The sequence below is a fragment of the Neoarius graeffei genome, chromosome 3 (assembly GCF_027579695.1).
Source record: "Neoarius graeffei isolate fNeoGra1 chromosome 3, fNeoGra1.pri, whole genome shotgun sequence".
Taxonomy (NCBI): domain Eukaryota; kingdom Metazoa; phylum Chordata; class Actinopteri; order Siluriformes; family Ariidae; genus Neoarius; species Neoarius graeffei.
The window spans coordinates 37,097,234-37,124,182 of NC_083571.1; the positions used below are offsets into that span (position 1 = coordinate 37,097,234).

The 26,949-nt window shown below is 42.1% G+C and overlaps 1 protein-coding gene across 9 annotated transcripts in view; it reads left to right on the forward strand.

Annotated features, from left to right (window-relative positions):
* The first annotated feature begins 4,101 nt into the window (after positions 1 to 4,101).
* LOC132883321 (stimulated by retinoic acid gene 6 protein-like) overlaps positions 4,102 to 26,949 on the forward strand; it is a 28,258-nt gene continuing 5,410 nt past the window's right edge. For 3 of the 9 annotated variants that reach the window (XR_009654305.1, XM_060916778.1, XM_060916779.1), the window contains exons 1-18: positions 4,102 to 4,227; positions 6,702 to 6,730; positions 10,465 to 10,534; positions 12,510 to 12,610; positions 12,992 to 13,122; positions 13,228 to 13,348; positions 13,979 to 14,069; positions 14,191 to 14,295; positions 16,484 to 16,545; positions 16,635 to 16,746; positions 18,086 to 18,197; positions 18,428 to 18,503; positions 18,630 to 18,708; positions 20,932 to 20,980; positions 21,109 to 21,226; positions 21,456 to 21,575; positions 21,918 to 22,081; positions 26,763 to 26,897. Coding sequence is in view for 7 of the 9 variants with exons in the window: in XM_060916778.1 (XP_060772761.1) it covers positions 4,186 to 4,227; positions 6,702 to 6,730; positions 10,465 to 10,534; positions 12,510 to 12,610; positions 12,992 to 13,122; positions 13,228 to 13,348; positions 13,979 to 14,069; positions 14,191 to 14,295; positions 16,484 to 16,545; positions 16,635 to 16,746; positions 18,086 to 18,197; positions 18,428 to 18,503; positions 18,630 to 18,708; positions 20,932 to 20,980; positions 21,109 to 21,226; positions 21,456 to 21,575; positions 21,918 to 22,081; positions 26,763 to 26,897 (1,717 nt within the window). In the remaining 2 variants the exon portion in view is untranslated. Of the gene's footprint in view, positions 4,228 to 6,701; positions 6,731 to 10,464; positions 10,535 to 12,509; positions 12,611 to 12,991; positions 13,123 to 13,227; positions 13,349 to 13,978; positions 14,070 to 14,190; positions 14,296 to 16,483; positions 16,546 to 16,634; positions 16,747 to 18,085; positions 18,198 to 18,427; positions 18,504 to 18,629; positions 18,709 to 20,931; positions 20,981 to 21,108; positions 21,227 to 21,455; positions 21,576 to 21,917; positions 22,082 to 24,321; positions 25,766 to 26,762; positions 26,898 to 26,949 lie in introns of those variants that run through there. The other 6 variants (XR_009654306.1, XM_060916781.1, XM_060916780.1 and 3 more) reach the window with 6 other exon arrangements.

Genomic DNA, 26,949 nt, shown 5'->3' on the forward strand with positions numbered 1-26,949 from the left:
TTTAATAATGGAAAAATAGGGGAAGGAGAGGGTGGCGTTTGGCTGGAGAGTTTGACCATCGATTACTCTCACTTGGTCAAAAGCATGCCGCAGAGTCTCATCTCGCGACTGCTCTAACGGGAAATCCGTGAGGGAATCCCCGAGAGAGGGAGGAGGAGCCTGCTGCTCCTCACTCTGACGCGGTGATGACATAGACGGCTCTGTGACAGCTGCTCCCACCAATGCCACTCCAGGACCTCCCCCCGCTGAACTATGGCAGACCCCACTCTTCACTAAATGCGTCATTAATTCCCGAAATCCTGGCCAATCAGTCCCCAAAATTATCGAGTGGGTAAGGCAAGGATTAATCGCCGCCTTTACTCTAAATTTTTCCCCTCGAAATAGAATGTGGACTGACACTAAAGGTGAACATCCCCGTGCACACACAACACCTTCACCAACTGTGCTCTTCCCAATGCCTCGTCTTGCACCAGGCTTTGGTGGATTGAGGTCTGATTACAGCCGGAGTCCACCAAAGCCTGATACGTATCCCCTTGGATACTCACCGGTATGCGATACGCTCCAGCCCGATTGAGGGCAGTCCCTGGCGCATTGGGGATCCAGACCACCGCGCCCACCTCCATCGCCAAGCACTGATGCTGGAGGCATACCTGTTAACTTTGAGGTTTGAAAAAAAGGGATATTTCCCAGATTTTTAACTCAAAATAAGGGAAAATTTCGGAAAGTCGAACTTTCCGAAAATTTCGGAAAGTCAGTAATCGAACTGACTTTTCTTCACAAAATTAAATTCGTCCTGCCATTTGGGCAAGTAGCGGCAATACACCTTTTTTGGTTTTGCCTCGCTCCTTTCTTTATTCATGTCTCTAGTCTCGCCGTCTACTGAAACTCACTCCCTGAGGACAGTGCTTGAAGTGGAAAAAAAGAAGTGCAGGAACCCTGATTTTCTGACAATGCCATCCCGGTCATTCAAATAAGTTCAAATGAAGTTCAAATTTTTTAATTGAAAACTTCACAGTTTTTGTATTGCCTTCACACATTTTGCAAAACTTGGCTCATAAGGACAATGCGCTACTCTTTTCATCTGTTGTTGTGCTACAGTATTTGTTGTTTGAACAGATGTTTTCACAATGACTCTGAAATATTATTTTTGAACGAAGTGTCTTAGTTTGTAGACAGCTGGAGTAAAAACAAATCAGAACTAAGAACCACAACCATATTGTCAAGTTGTGGATGATTTTCCCCAGTTTTGTGCCCCAACTTCAAAAGAGCTTTGGTCACACAAGGAACACTCAGTTTTCCCCCTTTTTTTTTTTTTAATTGAAGTTCAAAGGTGATGAAGGGGTTGATTAGGGCTTGATTAGGTTGATAACCTTAAGAACAACAGAAAAACATTGCATCATTTTAAGTTTAAACTAATAAAAACAAGTCATCACAACATTAATTTAAGTTTCAAAAATAAAAAAATGAGTAATTAGTGCACGTATTACACTAAAAGAAAAGCAAAAGAAGGTTTAACACCTTTAAGTTTACTAATCACATACATAAACACCTTTAAGTTTAACTAAGTTCACTAATCACCAAACCGCTCTCACGGTGCGCTCACTGGATGCGACCCAGCGCACGGAAAGGACGCAGCCAATAACAAGAAGGCGCTGCTCAACGCGCTGCGCACAGCTCGCGCTGATTTTTTGGTGAAGCGTGATAAAGGCTGTACAGCTTGTCGAAGATCTTAAAGTTGTTCATGCCATTGATCTGCTTTAAAACATCCCCAACTGCTAATTCAAGCCTGTGGTTGAGGCAGTGCCAGACAAACAAATGGGGAAACTTCGCACAAAACTGCGCTGCCACTCCGGTGAAAATAAAGAAGTGCAGGAACGCAGTTCCGGTGCGTTCCGGCCCACTTCAAGCCCTGCCTGAGGAAAGAATTACGACCATCTTTTAGTTTTGTGAGAAGTTCCGAGCAGTGACCTTGGTCAGACTAGCGCTATGGTTCTGACAGTCTTCTTCACAGACATGCAATTAAAATCAATGTGTAATTACTAGACTGCCACCTGCTGTACTGGAGAGGGCGGGGACGTGAATTCATGGCCCGACTTCCTGCTGTAAACTCCTGTCAGAGGCGCGTCATGAATTCTGGACCTACCGACTTTTTTATATTGTGAAAATACCGGGATATTTTCGGGAAAAAAAAAAACGGGAAGACAGCGGGAAATAAGTCAAAATAAGGGATTTCCCGGGAAAAACGGGAGGGTTGACAGGTATGGCTGGAGGTGCCCTGGTTCCCCGCAGTGCCAGCATACTGGCCCAGGCTCTTTCCCTGCACCGGTGTTCCAGAGATCACTCACCTGAGGGGGGGAAGACACAGACAAGGAAGTAGGAAATGGTAGGACACCGCGGGTGTGGTGGGCCGGCTGGGGTGGAGCCGGCCCCTGCCTCTGCGGTGGGGGAATGGGGAGAGGGCAAGGAGCAGAGGGAGAAAGAGAAGAGACGGGAGAAGGGGAGACACGCTGTCCTGCTGTCGGAACGGCTGCCATATGGTCCTCCGCCAGCTCGATGGCCTGATCCAGCGACGCCGGATGATGGCACTGGACCCTCTCTGCTGTTCCTTCCGGAAGTCGGGCGATGAATTGTTCCAGCACCACCAGATCAATGATTCCCTCGACGTCGCGGTTGTCGGCCCTCAGCCACCGCCGGCAGGCGTCCCGGAGTTGCTGGTCAAACGCGAACAGCCGGCCGACCTCCTCCAGGTGTAGCGCGTGGAAGCGCTGCCGTTGCTGTTCCAGGGTGCGACCAACACATTGGAGGACGGCCCTGCGGAGGTCCGCATAGACCAGCTGGCTGTCGGCGGGGACCTGTAGCGCGGCCAGCTGTGCCTCGCCTGTTAGCAGGGGGAGGAGGCGAGCTGTGTGCTGTTCCACCAGCCAACCCCACGCCTCTGCTGCCTGCTCAAAAAGAGAGTGGAAGGCTTCGGGGTCATCATGCGGACCCATCTTCATTAGGGTGAGGTGGGGAGGGTCCGCAGCAGTGCTGATTGGGGCCCCTGCCGACACGAGCAGGTGCCGGAACGCCTGGCGATCTTCCTGTTGCGCCAGCACCAGGGCTTCGAACCGTTGTTCCTGCTCCTTCCGGAGGGCGATCACCGCCTGGTGCTGGCTCTGTTGGGCCGTGGCGAGGGCATGGACCAGGTCCTTGAAGGGGGAGGAATCCATGTGGCCGTTCCCTTCTGCACTCCGTCCCGGGTTTCGGCACCACTACAGTATCTGACCAGGTGGGTGGAGCACAGAAGCACGGCAGGCCAGAACTGAGTTCTCAAAACTCTTTTTATTCTAAGCTTTTCAACTTTTCCCAATCTCCCAGCCACACATGCACACACACAAGTCTTCTGGTTGGGGAGAGAGCTCCCTTTCTCTGCTCTCTCTCTCCTTTTAAAGGGCGCGGTCACTGGGGAAGACACACAAACACAGGTTAATTCCCATCAGGTGCAATGACTCCACCACTTACCTTCCCTGACTCTGCCCTCCATTCACAGACCGATGCTTGGCCACGCCCAGTCTAACATATAAAAAGAGAGAAAGAAGTGTTCCTGTTTCTAGAGATGGAGTTCAGGGTCTGTGTGTGAATCATCTCGGAGAGAGAGAGAGAAGTTTATTGGCCATTCGGGGGGGAAAAAGACGGACTAAAGATGCACGTTTTTGTGAACAACAGCACCGAGCACTGCGATTGGGTGAGTCTGAGTTCTGGAGATGTGGAGCTCTGACTGTTTGGTGTTTGGTGACGCTTGGCCACGCCCAGTCTAACATAGAAAAAGAGAGAAAGAAGTATTCCTGTTCCCGTTTCTAGAGGTGGAGTTCAGGGTCTGTGTGTGAACCATCTCGGAGAGATGGAGAGAGAGAGAGAGAGAGAAGGAGGGAGGGAGGAGGAGGAGGAGAGAGAGAGAGAGAGGGAGGGAGAGAGAGAGAGAGAGGGAGGGAGGGAGAGAGAGAGAGAGAGAGGGAGGGAGAGAGAGAGAGAGGGAGGGAGGGAGAGAGAGAGAGAGAGAGGGAGGGGGAGAGAGAGAGAGGGAGGGAGGGGGAGAGAGAGAGAGAGAGGGAGGGAGGGGGAGAGAGAGAGAGAGAGGGAGGGAGAGAGAAAGACGGAGAGAGAGAAGTTTATTGGCCATTCAGGGGGAAAAAAGACGGACTGAAGATGCACGTTTTTGTGAACGACAGCACCGAGCACTGCGATTGGGTGAGTCTGAGTTCTGGAGATGTGGAGCTCTGACTGTTTGGTGTTTGGTGCTCTCTAGAGAGCAGATCAGATCCACAGAATGCGCAGGAACCCAGAGAGCTAAAGGGGTGTGTTTTTACTGTAAATGCAGTTGGTGTGTGTGTGTGTGCTGGATGTGGTGGAGTGGTGATGTGATGCATTTACATTTCACACCCTGGGATAGTAAAAGTTTAAACTTCACACACGAACTCTGGTTTGATTTGGGCACATGAACTTTCAGAGTCTTCTTCATCATGGAGGCAGAGCTCCAGGTTCCTGTTCCAGACAGAGGTTTCAGTTTCTAGTGTCGGGAAAAGTTTTGGGAATACTCCGATCCAGAAATCTAAATCTTTTTCTATAGAAACTTAAAAAAAAGTTTGAACTATGACATTAAACTAAACCAGGGGTTTCATTCCAGCTGTTCCCGGAAAGGGTGTGTCCTTTATGATGTCCTCACAGCTTTGTGCCATGCTTAAACATGCATACACTTGCAGAAATCCCTAGTGGTAGAAATGTGTAATTGCATCGCAGGTAAACTGATTATGAGGAGCTCCATGAAACAGCATCAGAATCTCTGAGAGACATTTCAGCTCTCATGATCAATGTCACAGTGGAGCAGTGAGTCATGCTGCAGTCTCACAGCTCCAGGGTTTGATCTCGGGCTTGCATTCCTGTCTGTCTGGAGGTTCACATGCTCTCCACATGTTTCCTCTTGGTTCTCCGGTTTCCGCCAAGCTCCCAGAAACATGCCAGAAAATGGCATGAGTGCATGCTAGGCCACTGTCTCGTCTCATCTCATCTCATCTCATTTCCATATTACACCAGGTATTCTTGGGACGGAATTCCCATAATATCTATTGTACAGCAAGTACTTTATTAAATACTTCTATCAGTTATATCAGTAAATTAAATATATTTATCATAGATACATTTATTTCATGCCTTTTTTATCTCTGCTTTTTATTTCGGTTCATAAACATAAAATCATTGGTATATTTTTTGTTTATTTTAAGAGGATCGGTTTCAAAAAGAAGTAATCTCATCTCATTACAGTATTTCTAGCCGCTTTATCCTGTTCTACAGGGTCGCAGGCAAGCTGGAGCCTATCCCAGCTGACTACGGGCAAAAGGCGGGGTACACCCTGGACAAGTCGCCAGGTCATCACAGGGCTGACACATAGACACAGACAACCATTCACACCTACGGTCAATTTAGAGCCACCAGTTAACCTAACCTGCATGTCTTTGGACTGTGGGGGAAACCGGAGCACCCGGAGGAAACCCACGCGGACACGGGGAGAACATGCAAACTCTGCATAGAAAGGCCCTCGCCGGCCACGGGGCTCGAACCCGGACCTTCTTGCTGTGAGGCGACAGTGCTAACCACTACACCACCGTGCCGCCAAAAAGAAGTAATGATGCTGAAAATGTAAATCACCACGTTTCTCAGCTCAGAATGAAACATTAAAGTCCGAGGTTTTGTTAAATCCTGTCTCACCATCATGTCACTCCTTCATCATGGGATTAAACACAAGAGTTTAAATTCATGTGTTGAACTTTCTGAGCTGAATCCTGGTGTAGGACGGAGCTGGTTGTAAAGTTTCACTTCTGTTTCTGCCTCTCATCCTCTTTTCATCTACAAACGTTCCAGGTTTTTGTGTTAAATTCTGTAACACTGGATTTTTCTGTTACTAAATAAAGCAATGTGAGAAAATGTGGCAGTAGTTTATAATTAGAAAAAATTCTCAAAAACATTTTATAGCTGTATGTATTGAGGTGAGGAAAAAAGACAAAAGACTGATGATGACAGAATTTAATATGTATCCGGAACCGAGCTTTCGGCGAAATCTGAATTTTGGTTTCATAAATAAAAAGGTTTGTTTCACTCAGTTCGATTCCAGTCCCGGGGCGGCACGGTGGTGTAGTGGTTAGCACTGCTGCCTCACAGCAAGAAGGTTCTGGGTTCGAGCCCCGTGGCCGACGAGGGCCTTTCTGTGCGGAGTTTGCATGTTCTCCCCGTGTCCGCGTGGGTTTCCTCCAGGTGCTCCGGTTTCCCCCACAGTCCAAAGACATGCAGGTTAGGTTAACTGGTGACTCTAAATTGACCGTAGGTGTGAATTTAAGTGTGAATGGTTGTCTGTGTCTATGTGTCAGCCCTGTGATGACCTGGTGACTTGTCCAGGGTGTACCCCGCCTTTCGCCCGTAGTCAGCTGGGATAGGCTCCAGCTTGCCTGCGACCCTGTAGAACAGGATAAAGCGGCTAGAGAGGATGAGATTCCAGTGATCTCAGTGATCTCCAGTCCAGGTTTCACATGTTGGACTAAAAGAACAAACACTGAAGGAACATTTTGAGTATGTGGTGTTAGTGAGTCTGAGAGATTTTGTTTTATAATTGTATTAGTTTTACACTCCTGAGTATGAGATCACTCACCTTCTCTCCAACACTCTTCTTGCAGCTAAGTGAAAATGTTTCATCAGACATTGTGTGAGTATCCACTTCAACATACATATATGTGTATATATAGTGTGTACATAGTGTATATACAGTGGCATGCAAAAGTTTGGGCACCCTTACTGAAAATGTCTGTTACTGTGAATACAACCCCGATTCCAAAAAAGTTGGGACAAAGTACAAATTGTAAATAAAAACGGAATGCAATGATGTGGAAGTTTCAAAATTCCATATTTTATTCAGAATAGAACATAGATGACATATCAAATGTTTAAACTGAGAAAATGTATCATTTAAAGAGAAAAATTAGGTGATTTTAAATTTCATGAGAACAACACATCTCAAAAAAGTTGGGACAAGGCCATGTTTACCACTGTGAGACATCCCCTTTTCTCTTTACAACAGTCTGTAAACGTCTGGGGACTGAGGAGACAAGTTGCTCAAGTTTAGGGATAGGAATGTTAACCCATTCTTGTCTAATGTAGGATTCTAGTTGCTCAACTGTCTTAGGTCTTTTTTGTCGTATCTTCCATTTTATGATGCGCCAAATGTTTTCTATGGGTGAAAGATCTGGACTGCAGGCTGGCCAGTTCAGTACCCGGACCCTTCTTCTACACAGCCATGATGCTGTAATTGATGCAGTATGTGGTTTGGCATTGTCATGTTGGAAAATGCAAGGTCTTCCCTGAAAGAGATGTCATCTGGATGGGAGCATATGTTGCTCTAGAACCTGGATATACCTTTCAGCATTGATGGTGTCTTTCCAGATGTGTAAGCTGCCCATGCCACATGCACTAATGCAACCCCATACCATCAGAGATGCAGGCTTCTGAACTGAGCGCTGATAACAACTTGGGTCGTCCTTCTCCTCTTTAGTCCGAATGACACAGCGTCCCTGATTTCCATAAAGAACTTCAAATTTTGATTCATCTGACCACAGAACAGTTTTCCACTTTGTCACAGTCCATTTTAAATGAGCCTTGGCCCAGAGAAGACGTCTGCACTTCTGGATCATGTTTAGATACGGCTTCTTCTTTGAACTATAGAGTTTTAGCTGGAAACAGCGGATGGCACGGTGAATTGTGTTCACAGATAATGTTCTCTGGAAATATTCCTGAGCCCATTTTGTGATTTCCAATACAGAAGCATGCCTGTATGTGATGCAGTGCCGTCTAAGGGCCCGAAGATCACGGGCACCCAGTATGGTTTTCCGGCCTTGACCCTTACGCACAGAGATTCTTCCAGATTCTCTGAATCTTTTGATGATATTATGCACTGTAGATGATGATATGTTCAAACTCTTTGCAATTTTACACTGTCGAACTCCTTTCTGATATTGCTCCACTATTTGTCGGTGCAGAATTAGGGGGATTGGTGATCCTCTTCCCATCTTTACTTCTGAGAGCCGCTGCCACTCCAAGATGCTCTTTTTATACCCAGTCATGTTAATGACCTATTGCCATTTGACCTAATGAGTTGCAATTTGGTCCTCCAGCTGTTCCTTTTTTGTACCTTTAACTTTTCCAGCCTCTTATTGCCCCTGTCCCAACTTTTTTGAGATGTGTTGCTGTTATGAAATTTCAAATGAGCCAATATTTGGCATGAAATTTCAAAATGACTCACTTTCAACATTTGATATGTTGTCTATGTTCTATTGTGAATACAATATCAGTTTTTGAGATTTGTAAATTTCTGCATTCCGTTTTTATTTACAATTTGTACTTTGTCCCAACTTTTTTGGAATCGGGGTTGTAGTTAAGTGAGCAGAAGATGAACTGATCACCAAAAGGCATAAAGATAAAGACAATACATTTCTTTTCAGCGTTTTCTGCAAGATTTGTGTATTATTTTTGTTTTGTACAACTGGAGAGTGAAAAAAGAAAAGGAACACCATGAGAAAGTTTGGGCACCCCAATACATTTGAGTTCTCAGGTAACTTTTACCAAGGTTCCAGACCTTAATTAGCTTATTGAGCTGTGGCTTGTTCAAATTCTTCGTTAGGAAAGGTCAGATGATGTAGATTTCAAAGCTGTATAAATTCTCTGACTCATCAAACTTGTCCCTAAAATCAACAGCCATGGGCTCCTCTAAGCAACTCCCTCGCATTCTGAATAATAAAATAATTGATCCTCACAAAACAGGAGAAGGCTACAAGAATGTAGCAAAGTGATTTCAGGTAGCTGTTTCCTCAGATCGTAATGTTATTAAGAAATGGCAGTTAACAGAAACAGTGGAGATCAAGGTGAAGTCTGGAAGATGAAGAAAACTTTCTGAAAGAACTGCTTGTTGGATTGCTAGAAAGACAAATAAAAAACCCTGTTTGACTGCAAAAGACCTTCAGAAAGATTTAGCAGAGCCTGGAGTGGTGGTGCACTGTTCTACTATGCAGCGACACCTGAACAAATATGGCCTTCGTGGGAGAGTCATCAGAAGAAAACCTTTCCTGCATCCTAGCCACAAAATTCAGCATCTGAAGTTCGCAAATGAACATCTAAATAAGCCTGATGCATTCTGGAAACAAGTCCTGTGGACTGATGAAATCAAAATAGAACTTTTTGGCCACAATGTGCAAAGGTATGTTTGGAGAAAAAAGGGTGCCAAATTCCAGGAAAAGAACACCTCTCCAACTCTGAAGCATGGGTGTGGATCGATCATGCTTTGGGGTTGTGTTGCAGCCAGTGGCACAGGGCACATTTCATTGGTCGAGGGAAGCATGGATTCGAACAAATACCAGCAAATTCTGGAAGCAAACATCACACCATCTGTAAAAAAGTTGAAGTGAAAAAGAGGATGGGTCCTACAATAAGACGACGATCCAAAACACACCTCAAAATCTACAATGGAATACCTCAAGAGGCACAAGCTGAAGGTTTTTGCCCGGGCCCTCACAGTCCCCTGACCTAAACATCATTGAAAATCTGTGGATAGATCGCAAAAGAGCAGTGCATGCAAGACAGCCCAAGAAACTTTTGGAACTGGAAGCCTTTTGCAAGGATGAATGTGTGAAAATCCCCCAGGTAAGAACCGAAAGATTATTAGCTGGCTACAAAAAGTGTTTACAAGCTGTGATACTTGCCAAAAGGAGTGTTACTAGGTATTAACCATGCAGGGTGCCCAAACTTTTGCTTTGGGCCCTTTTCCTTTTTTGTAATTTTGAAAATGTAAAAGTTGAAAATAAAAAATGTTTTTGCTTAAAATATAAAGGGAATGAGTCGTCTTTATGCCTTTTGGAGATCATTTCATCTTCAACTTGCTCAACTGTTCACAGTAACAGCAATTTTGACCAGGGGTGCCCAAACTTTTGCATACCACTGTATAGTGTCTAAACTCCACTGTATCATGTTTTTTTTCCTAAACAAGACTGTAGTGATGTCTGACTCATAAACAAATCACCTTTTTGAGATGATTCTTTCTTCTGAATCAAACTGTTTCAGGAGAGAAAACTTTGTGCAGTTTCAACACAGCATTTAAAGATGGCTTACCATATATGTTTTTTTTCTTTTTTACTGATTTTACTCTCAAAGACAAACTCACACATCGAATTGAATTATTTAATTGTGAGTTGACATCTATAGTTTTAAAGTGCATCACGGTTTAGAAACATCACGACCAACAACATTCAGCGAAAAACGTTCAAGAAGAATTAGATAAACTGAATCACTCATGTACAAGTTCTTTATCTTCAATCACATTCTTTAAAATCTGTCACTGTTCTTTGGGTCTGTCTAAATTACAACTTTTCTTTCTTTCTTTTTTTTTAATTGAAGCAATGAAATGGATTTTACACAGTGTGTCACGAATGAACAGCTCTTTGTTCCACTAAGTCTGCTGCCTTCTGTGAGTGACTCCTTCATGTGTTTTTATTTATTTATTTATTTTATTAAATGTGATTTTGTGTTTTACTCGAACTCTTCATGTCACGTCATGAGAACTATCTAACCTGCTGTCAAGGTGTACGATATTCTGGATTTCTGATTGGACAGAAGGGAAGGTGTTGATTAATTTTCTAAAACAGCAACCGTGACAGTAGCGCAGCTTTATTTAGGATTAATGCACCTGTTCTAACACATTATTGTTGCTGTAGTAACAGCTCATTAAAACAAAACAATCAAGTGTTGCCACAAACCTCGTCTGGTAGCACTTATGATGAATATGAAGGAAGATATCGTTTAAAAAAGATTTTGACCTTTTTGTAGCCTAGTAAACTAGACCCACCCGCCTAGCGGCCAAAAATATTTTTGCCTACGAGTGGGTCTAGCCTCGCACCATATCAACAAAACACCCCGGGCATCAAATCGTGCCCGCCAATCACAACACAAGGTTTTTGTTTGGATTCTTTGGGCGGGCTTTTGCAGGAGTGACGACAAAGCTGCGCGACGCTGGAGAAAGCACAACAGGAAAGATGGCTACGGCTAGTGAACAGCGTGCGTTTGACTCCGCTTTGGAATCAGTTTTAGAAGAATTAGACTTGGAGTTTTCGTTGAAACATGAGCAGGAAGAGGCTCTCCGCTCATTCCTTTTCAAGAAGGATGTTTTCACTGTTTTGCCGACCGGCTATGGCAAAAGTCTGATCTACCAGCTGCTCCGCTGGTAGCCAAAAGGATGGGGCTAGTTTGTGCAGTACGAAGAATTAATAAACAGCTTTGAAACATTACTTTTTGATTGTTTCTTATTTTCCCGTTATTTTAAATTTAAGGGAAATTATTTCACCAAACACTACTAAATAAAAATAAAAACTCAAAAACAGTTTAAGCAAACCCTTGAAAAACACTTGAAAAAAAAAAGAGTTAAGTATGTGGTACAGACTCCAAACTTGTGGTCATTTATCTCCAAACTTCTTAATATCTAGAACCTGTTTATTAATTAATACGCATTTTGAAAACTTATTTATTTCAAGGCCTCCCCCACTGCTTTCTGTCGCTCTGACTACGTCACAGTCACTGTTGCGCTGATTGGTCAGAGCGTTGGCCTATACGCACAGAGACAGTTTGAAAGACAACGGGTTGTCCCTACCCACACCCTTCGGAAATGTCTACGATCAAGACCAGACTAAATATTCACATTTAGTCTGGCTTGCCAGGCTAACCTTTTTGGTGACTTTGACGTTGATTTTGACCTTGTGTGTGAACGTACTTTGCCGATAAACATGGTTCTGATTCTTTGCTGTTCTCAGCCAATCAGAACACACCGTACTGCACAATTGTTACACTTTCACATTCTTACAGCATGATGACATAGTGGCTACCGCCTTTATATGAAGCAGTAGCCACATAATCCTTGATCTTGACCAGATGACCCCAAAAATGTTGGCGGTTCTATTTGAGACCAATGCCCATCTTTCCTGAAAGTTTCATGAAGATTGATCCAGCCGTTTTCCCGTAGCATCGTTTACAAAAACAAACAAACCCAACCGAAAACAATACCTCACCCCCTGGTGGACTCCGTCCCGGGCGAGGTAAAAATCATTGATATAGTGAAATGTGTTTGTGTAACATTTCTGGAAGGAGTCTCCAGCGTCAGTGCTTTGTATGAGTGTAACAGCGTAACAGTTGCAGCTATCAAGAGAGACTGATGAGGGAATGATTGTTTATAGCCGCTATAAGATAAGTGATGACAGGAAGTAAGTTGTTTCATGAACATTAAATATAACTGTAAACAAAAATTACCATGTGTCGTAGTTGCCACATTAGAGAGCTAATTATAATGAAATAAGTTTGTTCATGTGTTGTTACATATTGAATTAATAAATAAATAGATAGATAAATAAGTAAATAGGAAATGAGTCTTATTCATTAAATTGTGTGTGTTGCAGGTGTTTATTATACTCCTGCTGTCATTTGTCGAGCGAAGAAGGAAGATTTATGACTGTGAGAGGAGCGCCCTGTGTCTGAGAGGCCGATTTGGCTTCGTGTTGTCAGTTCAGAATTTACCGTTATATTTTTGTAGCTAAATCAAACTTTCTGATTTAGTAATGTACTTAAACAGGATGTAGAACATGCCGTATTTGGTTTGAACTTAACAAGTACAGGCTAATCTGGTTCCATGTTTTGTGCGTTAGCTAATTTATAGGTTGGCCTTGTCATACATGGGAAACATGAATTTGAAATACGGTCACTAAATCATTTGTTTTTTCATTTTCGACACCTCCTAAATCAGAAAGTTTCATTTCTTTCACGTTACACTAAAATTTCACACAGTAGCTATTGGGAAAAGTGATTTTAAATCATGAAGCAAATCTGAGCTGGTTGTTGAGGAAGATTTTTTTAATGGATGGATTTCCTTGTATACTGTTAGACCTCTGGATTTCACAGGGAAGATGCAGAACCGATGGTCTTACGCTTTTGCCTTTGGTGCCGTGACCCCCATGGTGCTCGAGCTGATATTCAAGAGCACCAAATATAATTATGTGCTCCCTGAATTAAAAGGTACACTCTGGTAATCCACAGTATAACACACTTTGAATGGTCTAATTACTTTAATAATTAAGACAATCCATGTGTGTGTGTGTGTGTGTGTGTGTGTGTTTTCAGTTTTGGAGGTTCTGTTAACTGCGTTGATGGTAAGCATTGCCTGCATGCCGTTATTTGCCTGTCTCTCAACACCACACCGACTACTCGGAGGAGTCCTGGGGCTGCTGTATTCACTCTTCTGGTAATTTTGCACTGAAAGTCGAAGATGATTATGTTTATATTCTGGCTCTGATTGTGTGTGTGTGTGTGTGTGTGTGTGTGTGTGTGTGTGTGTAGGTCCATGTTGCAGGTGAAAGCAGGGTCTGAGAGAAAAAAGTGAAATACACTCTGAAAAATAATGGGGCCAGTACCGGTTCTTCAGGGCGATGCCATAGAAGAACCTTTTTCAGGGCTTCAAAGAACCGTTCATGCAACAGTTCTTTAAAGAACCATTTAAGCCATTTGTTTGAGCAGTGAAGACAGATTTGTGTAAACATAGCCGATGTGCATTGACCAGCAAATGGTAAGAGAATGCCAGGCTCTGAAGAACCATTTCCAATGTGAAGAACCTTTCGCATAATGTAATAGTTCATCACAGAGTTTTGACTCTCCATGGAACCATCCAGAGATTTGAAGAACCACTGAAGCACCTTTATTTTTTAGAGTGTAATCCACCTGCTTCACCTTCACAGTGTCACATGGAGCCATCTCACTCACTGATGATGATGTGTTATGGATTCAGCCTTGTTTTAACCTTTAGGTGCATGTGTGTGTGTGTGTGTGTGTGTGTGTGTGTGTGTGTGTGTGTGTGTGTGTGTGTGTGTGATGCCAGGTTCATCAGACAGCTGTGGTATTTAATCTTGTGCAGATCATTACTACTGAGAGGAAGTAAAATTTTCGCTGTCTACAGGTTGTTAGGGTGGGTGAGTAAACCGCTGTCCACAGGATAATTTTTTACCGATAATGTTGTCATACATCTCGGATACTAACCACAAACTAACCACAAACTATTCACATGATTTTCAAATGTGTTCTTGTGTGCAGTTCCTTTACACGCCACAGTTACTGTGCTTGGCGTTCCTGGTGTGCCGCTTTGGTTTCATCATTGTCAAGGGTGTGAAGAAGCACCTGAGGAATTACAGCCAGCAGGTCTCTCTCTCTCTCTCTCTCTCTCTCTCTCTCTCTCTCTCACACACACACACACACACACACACACACACAAATGTCCAAAAAAACCCAAACTAGGTCAGTGTTGAGAAGAGAATGCCACCAGATTCCGAACCTGAAAATAGATTAGCGAGTGAGGGATCTGATGCCAAGCTTTTTTTCTTGTTATCTTCCATTGAGAAGATTCACAGTTTCAGCCTTTCAGTGGGATTATTCCAGGGTTTAATAATCTGGTGTCTCCAGCACTAAAGATGCTGTGAAGTTTAGTCTAAAACTATTCAAAGGTAAGGTGGAATTGTGATTTATTTTATCAATTTCAAAACAAAGTATTTTATGTGATTCGGCGAAGATAAGTGACACAATTTTTGTTTTTATTTTTGAAATAATCTCCTGTGTATTTATACTAAAACAATTATCTGCCTCAGGCTCAGTGAATATTGGTGAATAATAACCTCAGCTTCATCTCGATTATTATTCACCAATATTTACTGCACCTTCAGCAAATAATTGTTAAATAGAACTCTGTGTGAACTGGTCTTTTAAACACACCTCAGCTTCTCTCTATCAGAAGATACTCACAGAGCTTAAAGATCATAGGCAACGGTTTTCAATGTATGCACATTTGAAACTTTATATGTTAAAAAACCCTCTGTAATTTTCTTCTGGTCCCAAGAAGTATTGTTAATAAGTAATAATTAAAATAAGTTAGAGCGGATCGCGGCGAATTTCTGTTCGACGATTTTCGTGACCACTCGGCGCGTGACGTCATTCAAGCCAAACAAATTGCTTGAGTTGAGTCTACTTCCGTTTACTTACATTGCCGTTCGGCTTGAGTGCAGACGTGCGTTCGGGAATTTCCAAAGAAAAACCCTATGCCTTATTGTTGGGCAGTGAACTGTAACAATGGGACCGGCTCAGGAAGAAGTTTTTACCTTTTTCCAAGAGAGGAGAAGAGGCAGAGCGAGTGGGTTGGCTTTTTCCAAAAAAGGAGAAGAGGATGGAGCGAGTGGGTTGGCTTTTTCCAGAAGAGGAGAAGAGGCGGAGCGAGAGGATTATGCACGTGAAGCCAGAGGATTGTTTTTTTCCGGAAGAGGAGAAGAGGTGGAGAGAGTGGATTGTGTGTGTGAAGCCAGAGGGTTGTTTTTTTCTGGAAGAGGAGAAGAGACAGAGAGAGTGGATTGTGCACGTGAAACAAAATCAAGCAGTCAAAGAAGAAACGGAGCAGCAATGCTCAAGCAAAAAGGAGAAGATTGGAGGTAAACATTTTTACTTTTGCTTGCAATTGACAAGTCAAGAATCCTGAGGGATCCTGTACAATCATTGTGGAAATGAGACAAAGGGATATTTCCTCGCTTAGAGTCAGCTATAAATAGTATAATGCCGTGGATGGCAGGCTAATCTGGACTACCGGCGCACTGTCGAGTAATCGTTCCCTATATTCACTAGGGAGGGCGGTTTAATTATTCTTCAAAAGGGGTCTTATTTAGTATTACAATGAAAGTAGGAATTTATCATAACTACCAGGATCAATCATTTGGGCGCGAGTCTTGTTGAGGTCCGGGGTCACCGCGATCAGAGTCGGCCGAGTCGCTGTCCGATTCCGAGGCTGCACGGTCAAACCAGTGAGCCACATTCACCGATTGCTTCGCAACGGCCATAGGTTCATACATATATGGCTTCACCTCTCGATATTCAATTTGGAAAGTTCCTACTTCAAAATCGCTATCGCTTTCAGACATTTTACACAACCTCTCACGACCAAAGTCCGTACACGTGTGCTCGGTTCACAAGGAAACACAGAACTACTCCCAGTCTGTTTGGCTTGAATGACGTCACGACGACGGTCCCCTGGCGGTGAAAGTGCACATAAGTGAGATGTAAACAAACGTTCTGAAATTGGGCAAAACAGTATATTTTAACTGTTTTATTCAATTTTAGGGTGCAAATTAGACACTAGGAAGATTGATTTCGCTTTTTGGGTCGTTCTTCTAGACAATAAAGTTGATATTCTATGTTTCACCTCCGACCACTGCCTATGACCTTTAAAGAAAGATGAGCAGTGCTGAAGGCTGATAAACATACAGAAATATCTGTGTGTGTGTGTGTGTGTGTGTGTGTGTGTGTGTGTGTGTGTGTGTGTGTGTGTGTGTGTGTGTGTGTGATTCTGCAGGAGGAAGTGAAGAAGCATGAATACAAATATGTACAACATTTACTGAGACGGTCTGCTGAAGCGTACGTGTATACACACACACACACACACACACACACACACACACACACACACACACACACTTTGTAATACACACTTTTTTACACTGCAGATCTGTACAGAAGAGCTGGATCCAGAGGAAAGTGTACGAGTGGGATCCGTATTTTAAATTCCCAAACAGGATCATCGCCACCATCGTGCTCTCCTTCTATGGAGTGTATGTGGTACGTGTGTATCTTTAGTGTGTATGATGTGTTACTATAAGATGGAGAAACTGGATGTTTGTTGTTGTCATCTTGTTGACAGTCACCAGTGTTTTGATGTGAAATGAGCACTGGGTCAGCTTATCCTTCAAACTGTTGGAGCATGCGTCAAATGAACACAAACGTGAGGATCTGAACCAAGAAAAACAGGAAAACATGGAAATTAAAAAACACGTAAAGGATGAGCAGATTTTTACAAAGAAACACCAGGGTATGAACAGGCAAAATAATTCCGAGCTACTGTAATTCAAGTTACACTAATGATGCAGAAGTGTGGAAATGGGACCAGGAAGTGAAAACAGACACGTCAAAATAAGAGCATGGGCTGAGCTCATTCCAACAACTCATCTCATTCATCTCATTATCTCTAGCCGCTTTATCCTGTTCTACAGGGTCGCAGGCAAGCTGGAGCCTATCCCAGCTGACTACGGGCGAAAGGCGGGGTACATCCTGGACAAGTCGCCAGGTCATCACAGGGCTGACACATAGACACAGACAACCATTCACACTCATATTCACACCTACGGTCAATTTAGAGTCACCAGTTAACCTAACCTGCATGTCTTTGGACTGTGGGGGAAACCGGAGCACCCGGAGGAAACCCACGCGGACACGGGGAGAACATGCAAACTTCGCACAGAAAGGCCCTCGCCGGCCACGGGGCTCGAACCCGGACCTTCTTGCTGTGAGGCGACAGCGCTAACCACTACACCACCGTGCCGCCCCAACAACTCAAAATAGTGAATTAAAAGTGTGATAAAATCATCTCCATCCTGTGCACATGTTTTGATTTTATCATGATTTCATAAGATATGCTGGATCAAGTAATGTTTTATAAGCTGCTAAATAATGATTGTGGAAGATTAATTAATTCAAATTTCCTCTATTCACACATTATTGTACAAGACTGTGGCTTTTATTTTTCATTTTTAAATTGCCCTTTGTGTTTACATTATATTACACTGACTGCAAATGGGGGGCACTTACTGTACTTGTTTCTTCTTTCTTTAGTCTGCATTTTCTCTCCCTGAGTTTTTTGGATTGAAAGGCAGCAGTCGAGATGCCTGTCTCGTACTATTTATTGGAAGAATATGGAAAAGAAATGGGCAGAATCTCTTTGTTGAACAAATAATTATTTGTTTGTTTGCTGTTTGGTTTGTTTTTTCATCCACTATAAATGAAAAAAAAAGTGTTTATTGCCTGAGGTTCGCAACCACTAGCAACAGGACAATGATGATATTTTTGCTTGTACTTTCCTGCAGGAGATGTGTGTGACTGTGTGTTTCTGTTTCCATTATAGGTCATAGCAACAGAGCAGGTCTCTTCTTGGTTCTTTATCTCAGATTTGGAAAGATGTTCGAATTTTGGCTTTTTGCAAGCATTCTTTTTAAAACACCTGAACTACTTCAAATGTAAGCTCACTCTCTCTGGCTTTAATTGGTTGATTGGGGATTGGTTGATTTAATTAGTTAATATTGGATTATAATGATATGACACCTTTTTAGTTTTTAGTGCATCATGATATTTGTTTGATATTTCATATTTTTAAAAAGGAGAACAGTCAGCATCATTACAGACCCATTATTTGATTCCAAAAACAGTCAGGTGTTTATTGATGAACTCATTAATGATGTGCTTTTAGACGCCTGGTATATCTCAGCAGCTTGTGCCACGTTGTCGTCTGCCGTTCACATCAGCCAGGTGTTGGTGTATTACAGGTACGCCTGAGCATGACATTACATTCATTTTGACAAGAAAATAATGGTCAATACTGTTTTATTATAAATCATAAAGCACCAAATTCTTCCTTCATTCCTTCTTTTATGAATTCACTCCATTGACAGGAAGCACATAAAATCACTGCGAGCTGGGGAAAAAAAATACTTGCCGAAGACATACAGACCGGATGCTGTTGATGGTGTGGTGAGTGCGTGTTTCTTCTCTCATGTGTTATGTGAGGAAATGAGTAACAATGCTCAGGGTGGAGCACTAATAAAAATGTTAAGAAATGCACATTTCAGGAAATGACTTATTCATTCTCAGGCCTAAGCTGGAATAAAAAATAAAAAACAAACGGAGAAGAGCCAACACCACCAGAGAAAAGAAAGAAAGCACAACTTTGTTGAATGAATGAATGAATGAATGAAACCTTTATTGCCCCAAGGGGAATTTGTCTTGCACTTAGGAGCCATAAATTACATAAAACAAAACAACACTTAAACATGCAGACTTATACAATAATACATAGAATAACAAACAAATCTAAAAAATAAAATAAAAAAAACAATATATAAATAGGGGCAGCACGGTGGTGTAGTGGTTAGCGCTGTCGCCTCACAGCAAGAAGGTCCGGGTTCGAGCCCCGTGGCCGGCGAGGGCCCTTCTGTGCAGAGTTTGCATGTTCTCCCCGTGTCCGCGTGGGTTTCCTCCGGGTGCTCCGGTTTCCCCCACAGTCCAAAGACATGCAGGTTAGGTTAACTGGTGACTCTAAATTGACCGTAGGTGTGAATGGTTGTCTGTGTCTATGTGTCAGCCCTGTGATGACCTGGCGACTTGTCCAGGGTGTACCCCGCCTTTCGCCCGTAGTCAGCTGGGATAGGCTCCAGCTTGCCTGCGACCCTGTAGAACAGGATAAAGTGGCTAGAGATAATGAGATGAGATGAGAATACATAAATAAAAGGTACATACTTTAGAATGGTGTCAACCTGTCTGAATTCAGCCTGTTTAGCAGCTGAATGCTCCTTGGCACAAAAGATGTTATAGCTCTGTTTGTTTTTACATGTGGCATTCTACTGTATAATGGAGTCCTGAGGGGAGAGGGGAGTACTCAGGGAAGAGGGGGTGGGATGGATCATCCAGTATCTTCAAGGCCAAATTAATGGTGTATTCATCAGAAATCTGCATGATACTTTTAATTTCTGATCCAGTTATTTTCCTACCAAGTTTTGTAATCTTATCCAGCATATTCCTGTTTTGAACAGATAAACCACCCCCCGCCCCCCAACACTGAATTACAAAGGTCACAACACTCTGTATAAAAGTTAAATAAAACAATCTCAAAATCACTGTATCAGCCTTAAAGCTACGCAGTTTCCTTAAAAAATAAAGTCTTTGTTGTGCCTTTGTATATCTTGCAAGAGTATTTGCCCTCCATGTGAGCTTATTGTCTATAATAGTGCCTAAGTACTTATACTCTTCCACTTTGTCAATATCACTCCCATGTACAGAAACTGGTTTAAGAGGGGGCCTTTTCCTAAAATTGATAACCATTTCTTTGGTTTTCAAAATATTTAAAATCAAGGAATTTTCATTTTATTATTCTTCACACACTTGTGAAATTTCCTCTCTGCATTTGACCTATCTGAAGCAGTGAACACACACGTGAGCAATGAGCACACACACATACCCAGGGCAGTGGGCAGCCATGCTAACGGCACCCAGGGAGCAATTGGGAGTTAGGTGCCTCGCTCAAGGGCACACCAGCCCAAGTCTGTCCCATTTTAACCTAACTGTATGTCTTTGAACTGTGGGGGAAACTGGAGCACCCGGAGGGAACCCACACAGACACGGGGAGAACATGCAAACTCCACACAGAAAGGCCCTCACCAGCCACTGGGTTCAAACCCAGAACCTTCTTGCTGTGAGGCGACCGTGCTAACCACTACACCACCGTGCCGCCCACAGAGACACACACAGCTCAGTGTCAAACCTTTACCTCTTACTCTGCTCTATTCTGAATACGTATGTTGTAGAGTAAGCACTTACGCACAACTCGGCCTGATTAACTGAGCCCACATCCAGAACCGATTCTGGGATCTTTTGGGGACGGGAGCTCCTAATCACGTTTGGTTATGGTTTTATATAATCAGTCAGATGTTCACCTTCCTCGCATCACAGAAAGTAACTTAACAAGTTGATCCAGTCAGGTTAAGGGAGGTCAAGGGAGTAAACGTCTCTGTGGGAGGGGCATACTCTCTCCACCCTTTTATTCAGAGCCAATCCACAGAGTTTGCATGTATGCAGAAGAAGGTAGATAGCACTTTCATCTGAAATGAACATAGGTGTTTAAAAAACACCTAAATCACCTTCTAGTTTTTTATGTGGTAATTGTAATTGCTAATATTATAATCATAATCCCTCCTCCAGATGGGGCTTTTGAAGTATTCTGGCTATCAGATCGCCTTCTCTGTGTGGGGTGAGTGTGTTACGTTATGTTTAAATGCATTTCTTCTAATATTTGTATGTTTTCTATCAACAACAAGAACAATTATGCTACCATTTGGAGTAGATTATCTGCTTAGTAAATAAACAGAACATTTGCAGGTTATTTCATCGTGCACATTGTGATGTTCATGATTGGCATGGTGTTTGTATACCTGGTTATATTACCGATCCAGGAAGACGGATTTCTCGCCTGGTTGAAGTGGGTGTCCCTGAGTCTGTAAGTCCTGATTCATCCGTTTCTTCTCCAGGGATGGGGAGCTTGGAGGCCTCTACCATTTTAGCTCATTTGCTTAAATATTTAGTCCAGTACTAAAAGTTGAAATATAAAACTTATCTTAAGGAGAAATGTTAACAGAGATGAGACAAAAATGTATTTACAATCACAGCTTCATGGTCGAGGTTTAGAAGCTGCAGTCTGATCCCAGTTCTGTGTTTTATAATTTCAGGGCCAATTTCTTCATCTTGATCATTGTGATGGTGTTGCAGCGCGTGCTGAGCCGTATATTTTTCCTGCAAGACAAAATCTCACCGACAGATGAAGACAAGCCATTAGCACTCAACAACAGGTAACACGAAAGTTAATTATAATAAACAAGTCCAGAATAGCAACAGTAAATTACAGTAAGTCCTATTTTATGTTCATTAGAGAAACTGAGCCGAGCAGGTAAAATCCTGTTAAGTTCAAATTTTAATCAAGAAAACTAGGGATACTTTATTGGCATGAATGCTCATTTAGACAAAAAGGTGTCTAGGTGAATCTTCTTCTTGTTCCGAGACGTGAAATAGAACTGCTAAAATCTGTGGTGGTTCATTTTTGACTTCCAGCATTCAGAAACACTCTTTCACAAGTTTACAGATGTGTGTTTTTCACCCTCTTCACTTAATTCCTATCTCTCTAACCTCCGCAGGAAGGCCTTCCATAACTTTAACTACTTCTTTTTCTTCTGTAACGTGATCTTGGGCTTGATGAACTGCTTGTTGCGGTTAATAAAAAGTGCCGCCGTGGGTCTGATGTTGCTGTCACGCATCGAGCGGACCATAATGCCAGAAGGCTTTGAGAATCTGGACAACAGTAAGACTGTAGTTTTTCCTTTTAAACTCGTGTTTATCTCATTTCCGGTTGTGTTCACTGTTGCCTTTTTGAGTTCAAGGGTTTAATAAGATAAGATAAGATAAGATAAGATAAGATAAGATAAGATAAGATAAGATAAGATAAGATACAGTGGTGCTTGAAAGTTTGTGAACCCTTTAGAATTTTCTATATTTCTGCATAAATATGACCTAAAACATCATCAGATTTTCACACAAGTCCTAAAAGTAGATAAAGAGAACCCAGTTAAACAAATGAGAGAAAAATATTATACTTGGTAATTTATTTATTGAGGAAAATGATCCAATATTACATATCTGTGAGTGGCAAAACTATGTGAACCTCTAGGATTAGTAGTTAATTTGAAGGTGAAATTAGAGTCAGGTGTTTTCAATCAGTGTGATGACAATCAGGTGTGAGTGGGCACCCTGTTTTATTTGAAGAACAGGGATCTATCAAAGTCTGATCTTCACAACACATGTTTGTAGAAGTGTATCATGGCACGAACAAAGGAGATTTCTGAGGACTTCAGAAAAAGCGTTGTTGATACTCATCAGGCTGGAAAAGGTTACAAAACCATCTCTAAAGAGTTTGGACTCCACCAATCCACAGTCAGATAGATTATGTACAAATGTAGAAAATTCAAGACCATTGTTACCCTCCCCAGGAGTGGTCGACCAACAAAGATCACTCCAGGAGCAAGGCGTGTAATAGTCGGCGAGGTCACAAAGGACCCCAGGGTAACTTCTAAGCAACTGAAGGCCTCCCTCACATTGGCTAATGTTAATGTTCATGAGTCCACCATCAGGAGATCACCGAACAACAATGGTGTGCATGGCAGGGTTGCAAGGAGAAAGCCACTGCTCTCCAAAAAGAACATTGCTGCTCATCTGCATTTTGCTAAAGATCACGTGGACAAGCCAGAAGGCTATTGGAAAAATGTTTTGTGGATGGATGAGACCAAAATAGAACTTTTTGGTTTAAATGAGAAGCATTATGTTTGGAGAAAGGAAAACACTGCATTTCAGCATAAGAACCTTATCCCATCTGTGAAACATGGTGGTGGCAGTATCATGGTTTGGACCTGTTTTGCTGCATCTGGGCCAGGATGGCTTGCCATCATTGATGGAACAATGAATTCTGAATTATACCAGTGAATTCTAAAGGAAACCGTCAGGACATCTGTCCATGAACTGAATCTCAAGAGAAAGTGGGTTATGCAGCAAGACAACAACCCTAAGCACACAAGTTGTTCTACCAAAGAATGGTTAAAGAAGAATAAAGTTAATGTTTTGGAATGGCCAAGTCAAAGTCCTGACCTTAATCCAATCGAAATGTTGTGGAAGGACCTGAAGCAAGCAGTTCATGTGAGGAAACCCACCAACATCCCAGAGCTGAAACTGTTCTGTATGGAGGAATGGGCTAAAATTCCTCCAAGCCGGTGTGCAGGACTAACAGCAGTTACTGGAAATGTTTAGTTGCAGTTATTGCTGCACAAGGAAGGGGGTCACACCAGATACTGAAAGCAAAGGTTCACATACTTTTGCCACTCACAGATATGTAATATTGGATCATTTTCCTCAAGAAATAAATGACTAAGTATAATATTTTTGTCTCATTTGTTTAACTGGGTTCTCTTAATCTACTTTTAAGACTTGTGTGAAAATCTGATGATGTTTTATGTCATATTTATGCAGAAATATAGAAAATTCTACAGGGCTCACAAACTTTCAAGCACCACTGTAAGATAAGAACCTTTTATTATCCCACAAGGGGAAATTTACATTGTTACAGCAGCAAAATAAAGAGAAAAAGATAAGGCAGTGAATGAGTAGTGCAAAAGTACTAAGTATAAAAAAAGGATAGATATAAAAGAAATAAACTACAAAATTTAGAGATAAAAAATTAACAAATTTGCATAAATTGACAGGTTTGCAGATATACAGTTAATATAAGTGTATTACAAAGGTGGAATTGCATGTGTAAGTATTGCACAGGTAGTATTGCACAAGTAAGTAGGTATATTGCATAAGAGCCATTTTAACTATGTGTAGCTAGCACTTCGCTGTAAAGTACTGATGCTGATAATCAGTGCACACAGTATACGTTCAGAGGGGTTTCTGTGGTCTTTACCTTCCCTGATCTTTATTCTTAGTTCCTTCTGTACCATCCTCAATTCCTCTCTGTTTCCTGATCTGAATACTCTCTTCTTCTCATTCAAGAGAGCCTTCAGCTCAGGAGTGACCCAGGGTTTGTTGTTTGAGAAGCACCATAATGTTTTAGTGGGCACAGTGGTCTCCACACAGATGTTTATGTAGTCCGTGATGCAGCTTGTGAGGCTGTCTACGTCCTCATGGGGCTCACGAAGAACATCCCAGTCTGTAGTGCCAAAGCAGTCCTTCAAAGCCTCATAAGCCTCATCAGTCCAGCTTCTCACCTGTTGAGCACAGCACCAACTAACAGTGAGTGAAAATAATAGCTCTTATCCACTGTTTTGTTCTTGATGAACAGCCACTGTTGGTCATTGACAACAAGTTATCCTGATGCAATGAAGTGCTTTTCTTCAGTGAAACAAAACCTGCTGAAATCCAGCTTGATCCAAGCTAATTAATGTGCATCATTACAATCATTGAGCTAACATTATAAAGAATGCTTTCTATAACATAACATAACCAGAGCTAAATCATATTGGCAAGTTTGGTGACTTTTTTTTTAACCAGAGGCCAAAGAAATGGAATTTCCATCTGTTTTGGGAGGTGTCCTCGCTCTGTGTTGAATTTATTTGTGATGTTACAGTCCACAGTCTGCTAACTCTAGAACTCGACATCCAGTTTTCCCGAAAACAAGCTGAAATGTAGACTCGTCTGACCACAGCACACGTTTCCACTGTCCTTTGGTCCATCTGAGATGAGGTTGGGCCTAGAGAAATCAGTGGCATTTCTGTATAGAATTGATGAATGGCTTCCTCCTTGTGTAATACAGTTATTATTATTAATCCAGCTCCATTTCTCGATGCAGCAGTGGACTGTGTTCGGTGACGATGGTTTCCGAAGTACTCCCGAGCCCATGTGGCTATATTTGTAACATTAGCAAAACGGTTTCTCAGGCAGTGCTGCCTGAGAGCTCAAAGGTCATGCACATTCAACAGTGGCTTCCAACCTTGCCCTTTACACACTGAGATGTCTCAGAATTCCCTGAATCTTTTCACAATATTATGGACTGTAGATTTTGAAAGATGTAAAATCTTCCACTGAGAAATGTTCTTTTAAATTGACTCACAATTCTCTCATGAATTTTGGCACAAAAGAGTGAGCCACGATCCATCCTTGCTTATAAAGACTGAGCCTTTGGTGCATACTCCTTTTATACTCAATTACGTTACCAATTAACCTGCTTATTGTGGAATCTTCCAAAATGGTGTTACTTGAATATCCTATAAATATTTCAGTCGTATTTTGCCTCTGTCCTAACTTTTTTTGAGTGTGTTGCAGGCATCAAATACTATCTTTGTTTATATTTATAAAATACAATTCAGTTGGTCAGTAAAACTATTGAAAATCTTTTCCTTGTACATTTGTCAGTTAATTAAAGGCTCATGTAAATTAACAAATCACAGATTTTTGATTTTATTGCATTTTGGAAAATATCCCAACTTTTCTGGAAATGGGGTTAGTAATAACAGACCTGTGACTAAAAATTAATTCATTTGTTTATACTGATTAAAAATATCCAATAAGTTGATTTCCATTCCACCGGCTGAATGGAACACCAGCATACTGCTAAAAAGGGTTAATACTAAGTAAATTACTTCCTAATCCCTAATTCCTGCCCTAGATGCCCAGCCGAGTTGGGATCCAATACTTTCTTAGTATTAACCCTTTTTAGCAGTATGTGTTCCATTCAGCCGGTGGAATGGAAATCAACTTATTGGACATTTTTAATCAGTATAAACAAATGAATTAATTTATAGTTGCAGGTCTTTTATTACTAATGCCATTTCCAGAAATGTACTACTGTAGCAGAAAGTTCTGGATTCATGTGCAGGAGATGCATTGTGAAATCCAAAACTCAACCACGTTTCAAAATCATCAAATGGGCAAAGATCAAATGCAGAAGGCAAAAAATATCCAAAACAAAAGGGCAAAATCCAAAGACTTGTCAAGAGTCGATGCAAAGGTCAGAACAAAGAGGAATATCAGTGGCAGGATACAAGGCTCTGACACCAAGGTTAGCAAGACTTCACAACAATACATTGTGCATGTGGTCGTGATTTACTCAAAATTTAGATGCTTTGAGGAACTAGAATCCACCAAAACCTCACCACTGTGCATAAAGACATGTGAGGCAGTGGGGAGGTAGGGCAAAGTGAAGGAGAAGGGGAAAACATGTGGAGGGGTGTTGGTGTTAGTGCTCCTTGTTTTCAGGGACCCTGGATCCACTTGGAAATTCCTTCTGGGACTGAAGTGATGAATATTCACCTTTTAATCAGGGGTCCTGATAGGGTTTCCTGTGACAACAGGGATAGCAACCAGACTGCGAAGTGTATTACCCATAAAGCACCAGGGTTTAACACCAAAAGTGCATACAAGCAATGATTGAGAAAATTGAGAAGATTACCAAACCATTTGTTCATTCTTCTATCCATTCTGTTATTTGTTGTCAGGTTACTGTATGTGGTTGGGAATGATCATGGCAGACCATCATCATACTAATCCAGTACTGGTGTGTTTCTGCCACCTGCTGCTCAAATACAATTTAGAGAGATTCCAAGATGGCGAGTACTCACACTTAAACCAAGGTACCAAGCAAGATTAATGTTTAGCTGGACAAATGTCTCCTTACAAAGCGAT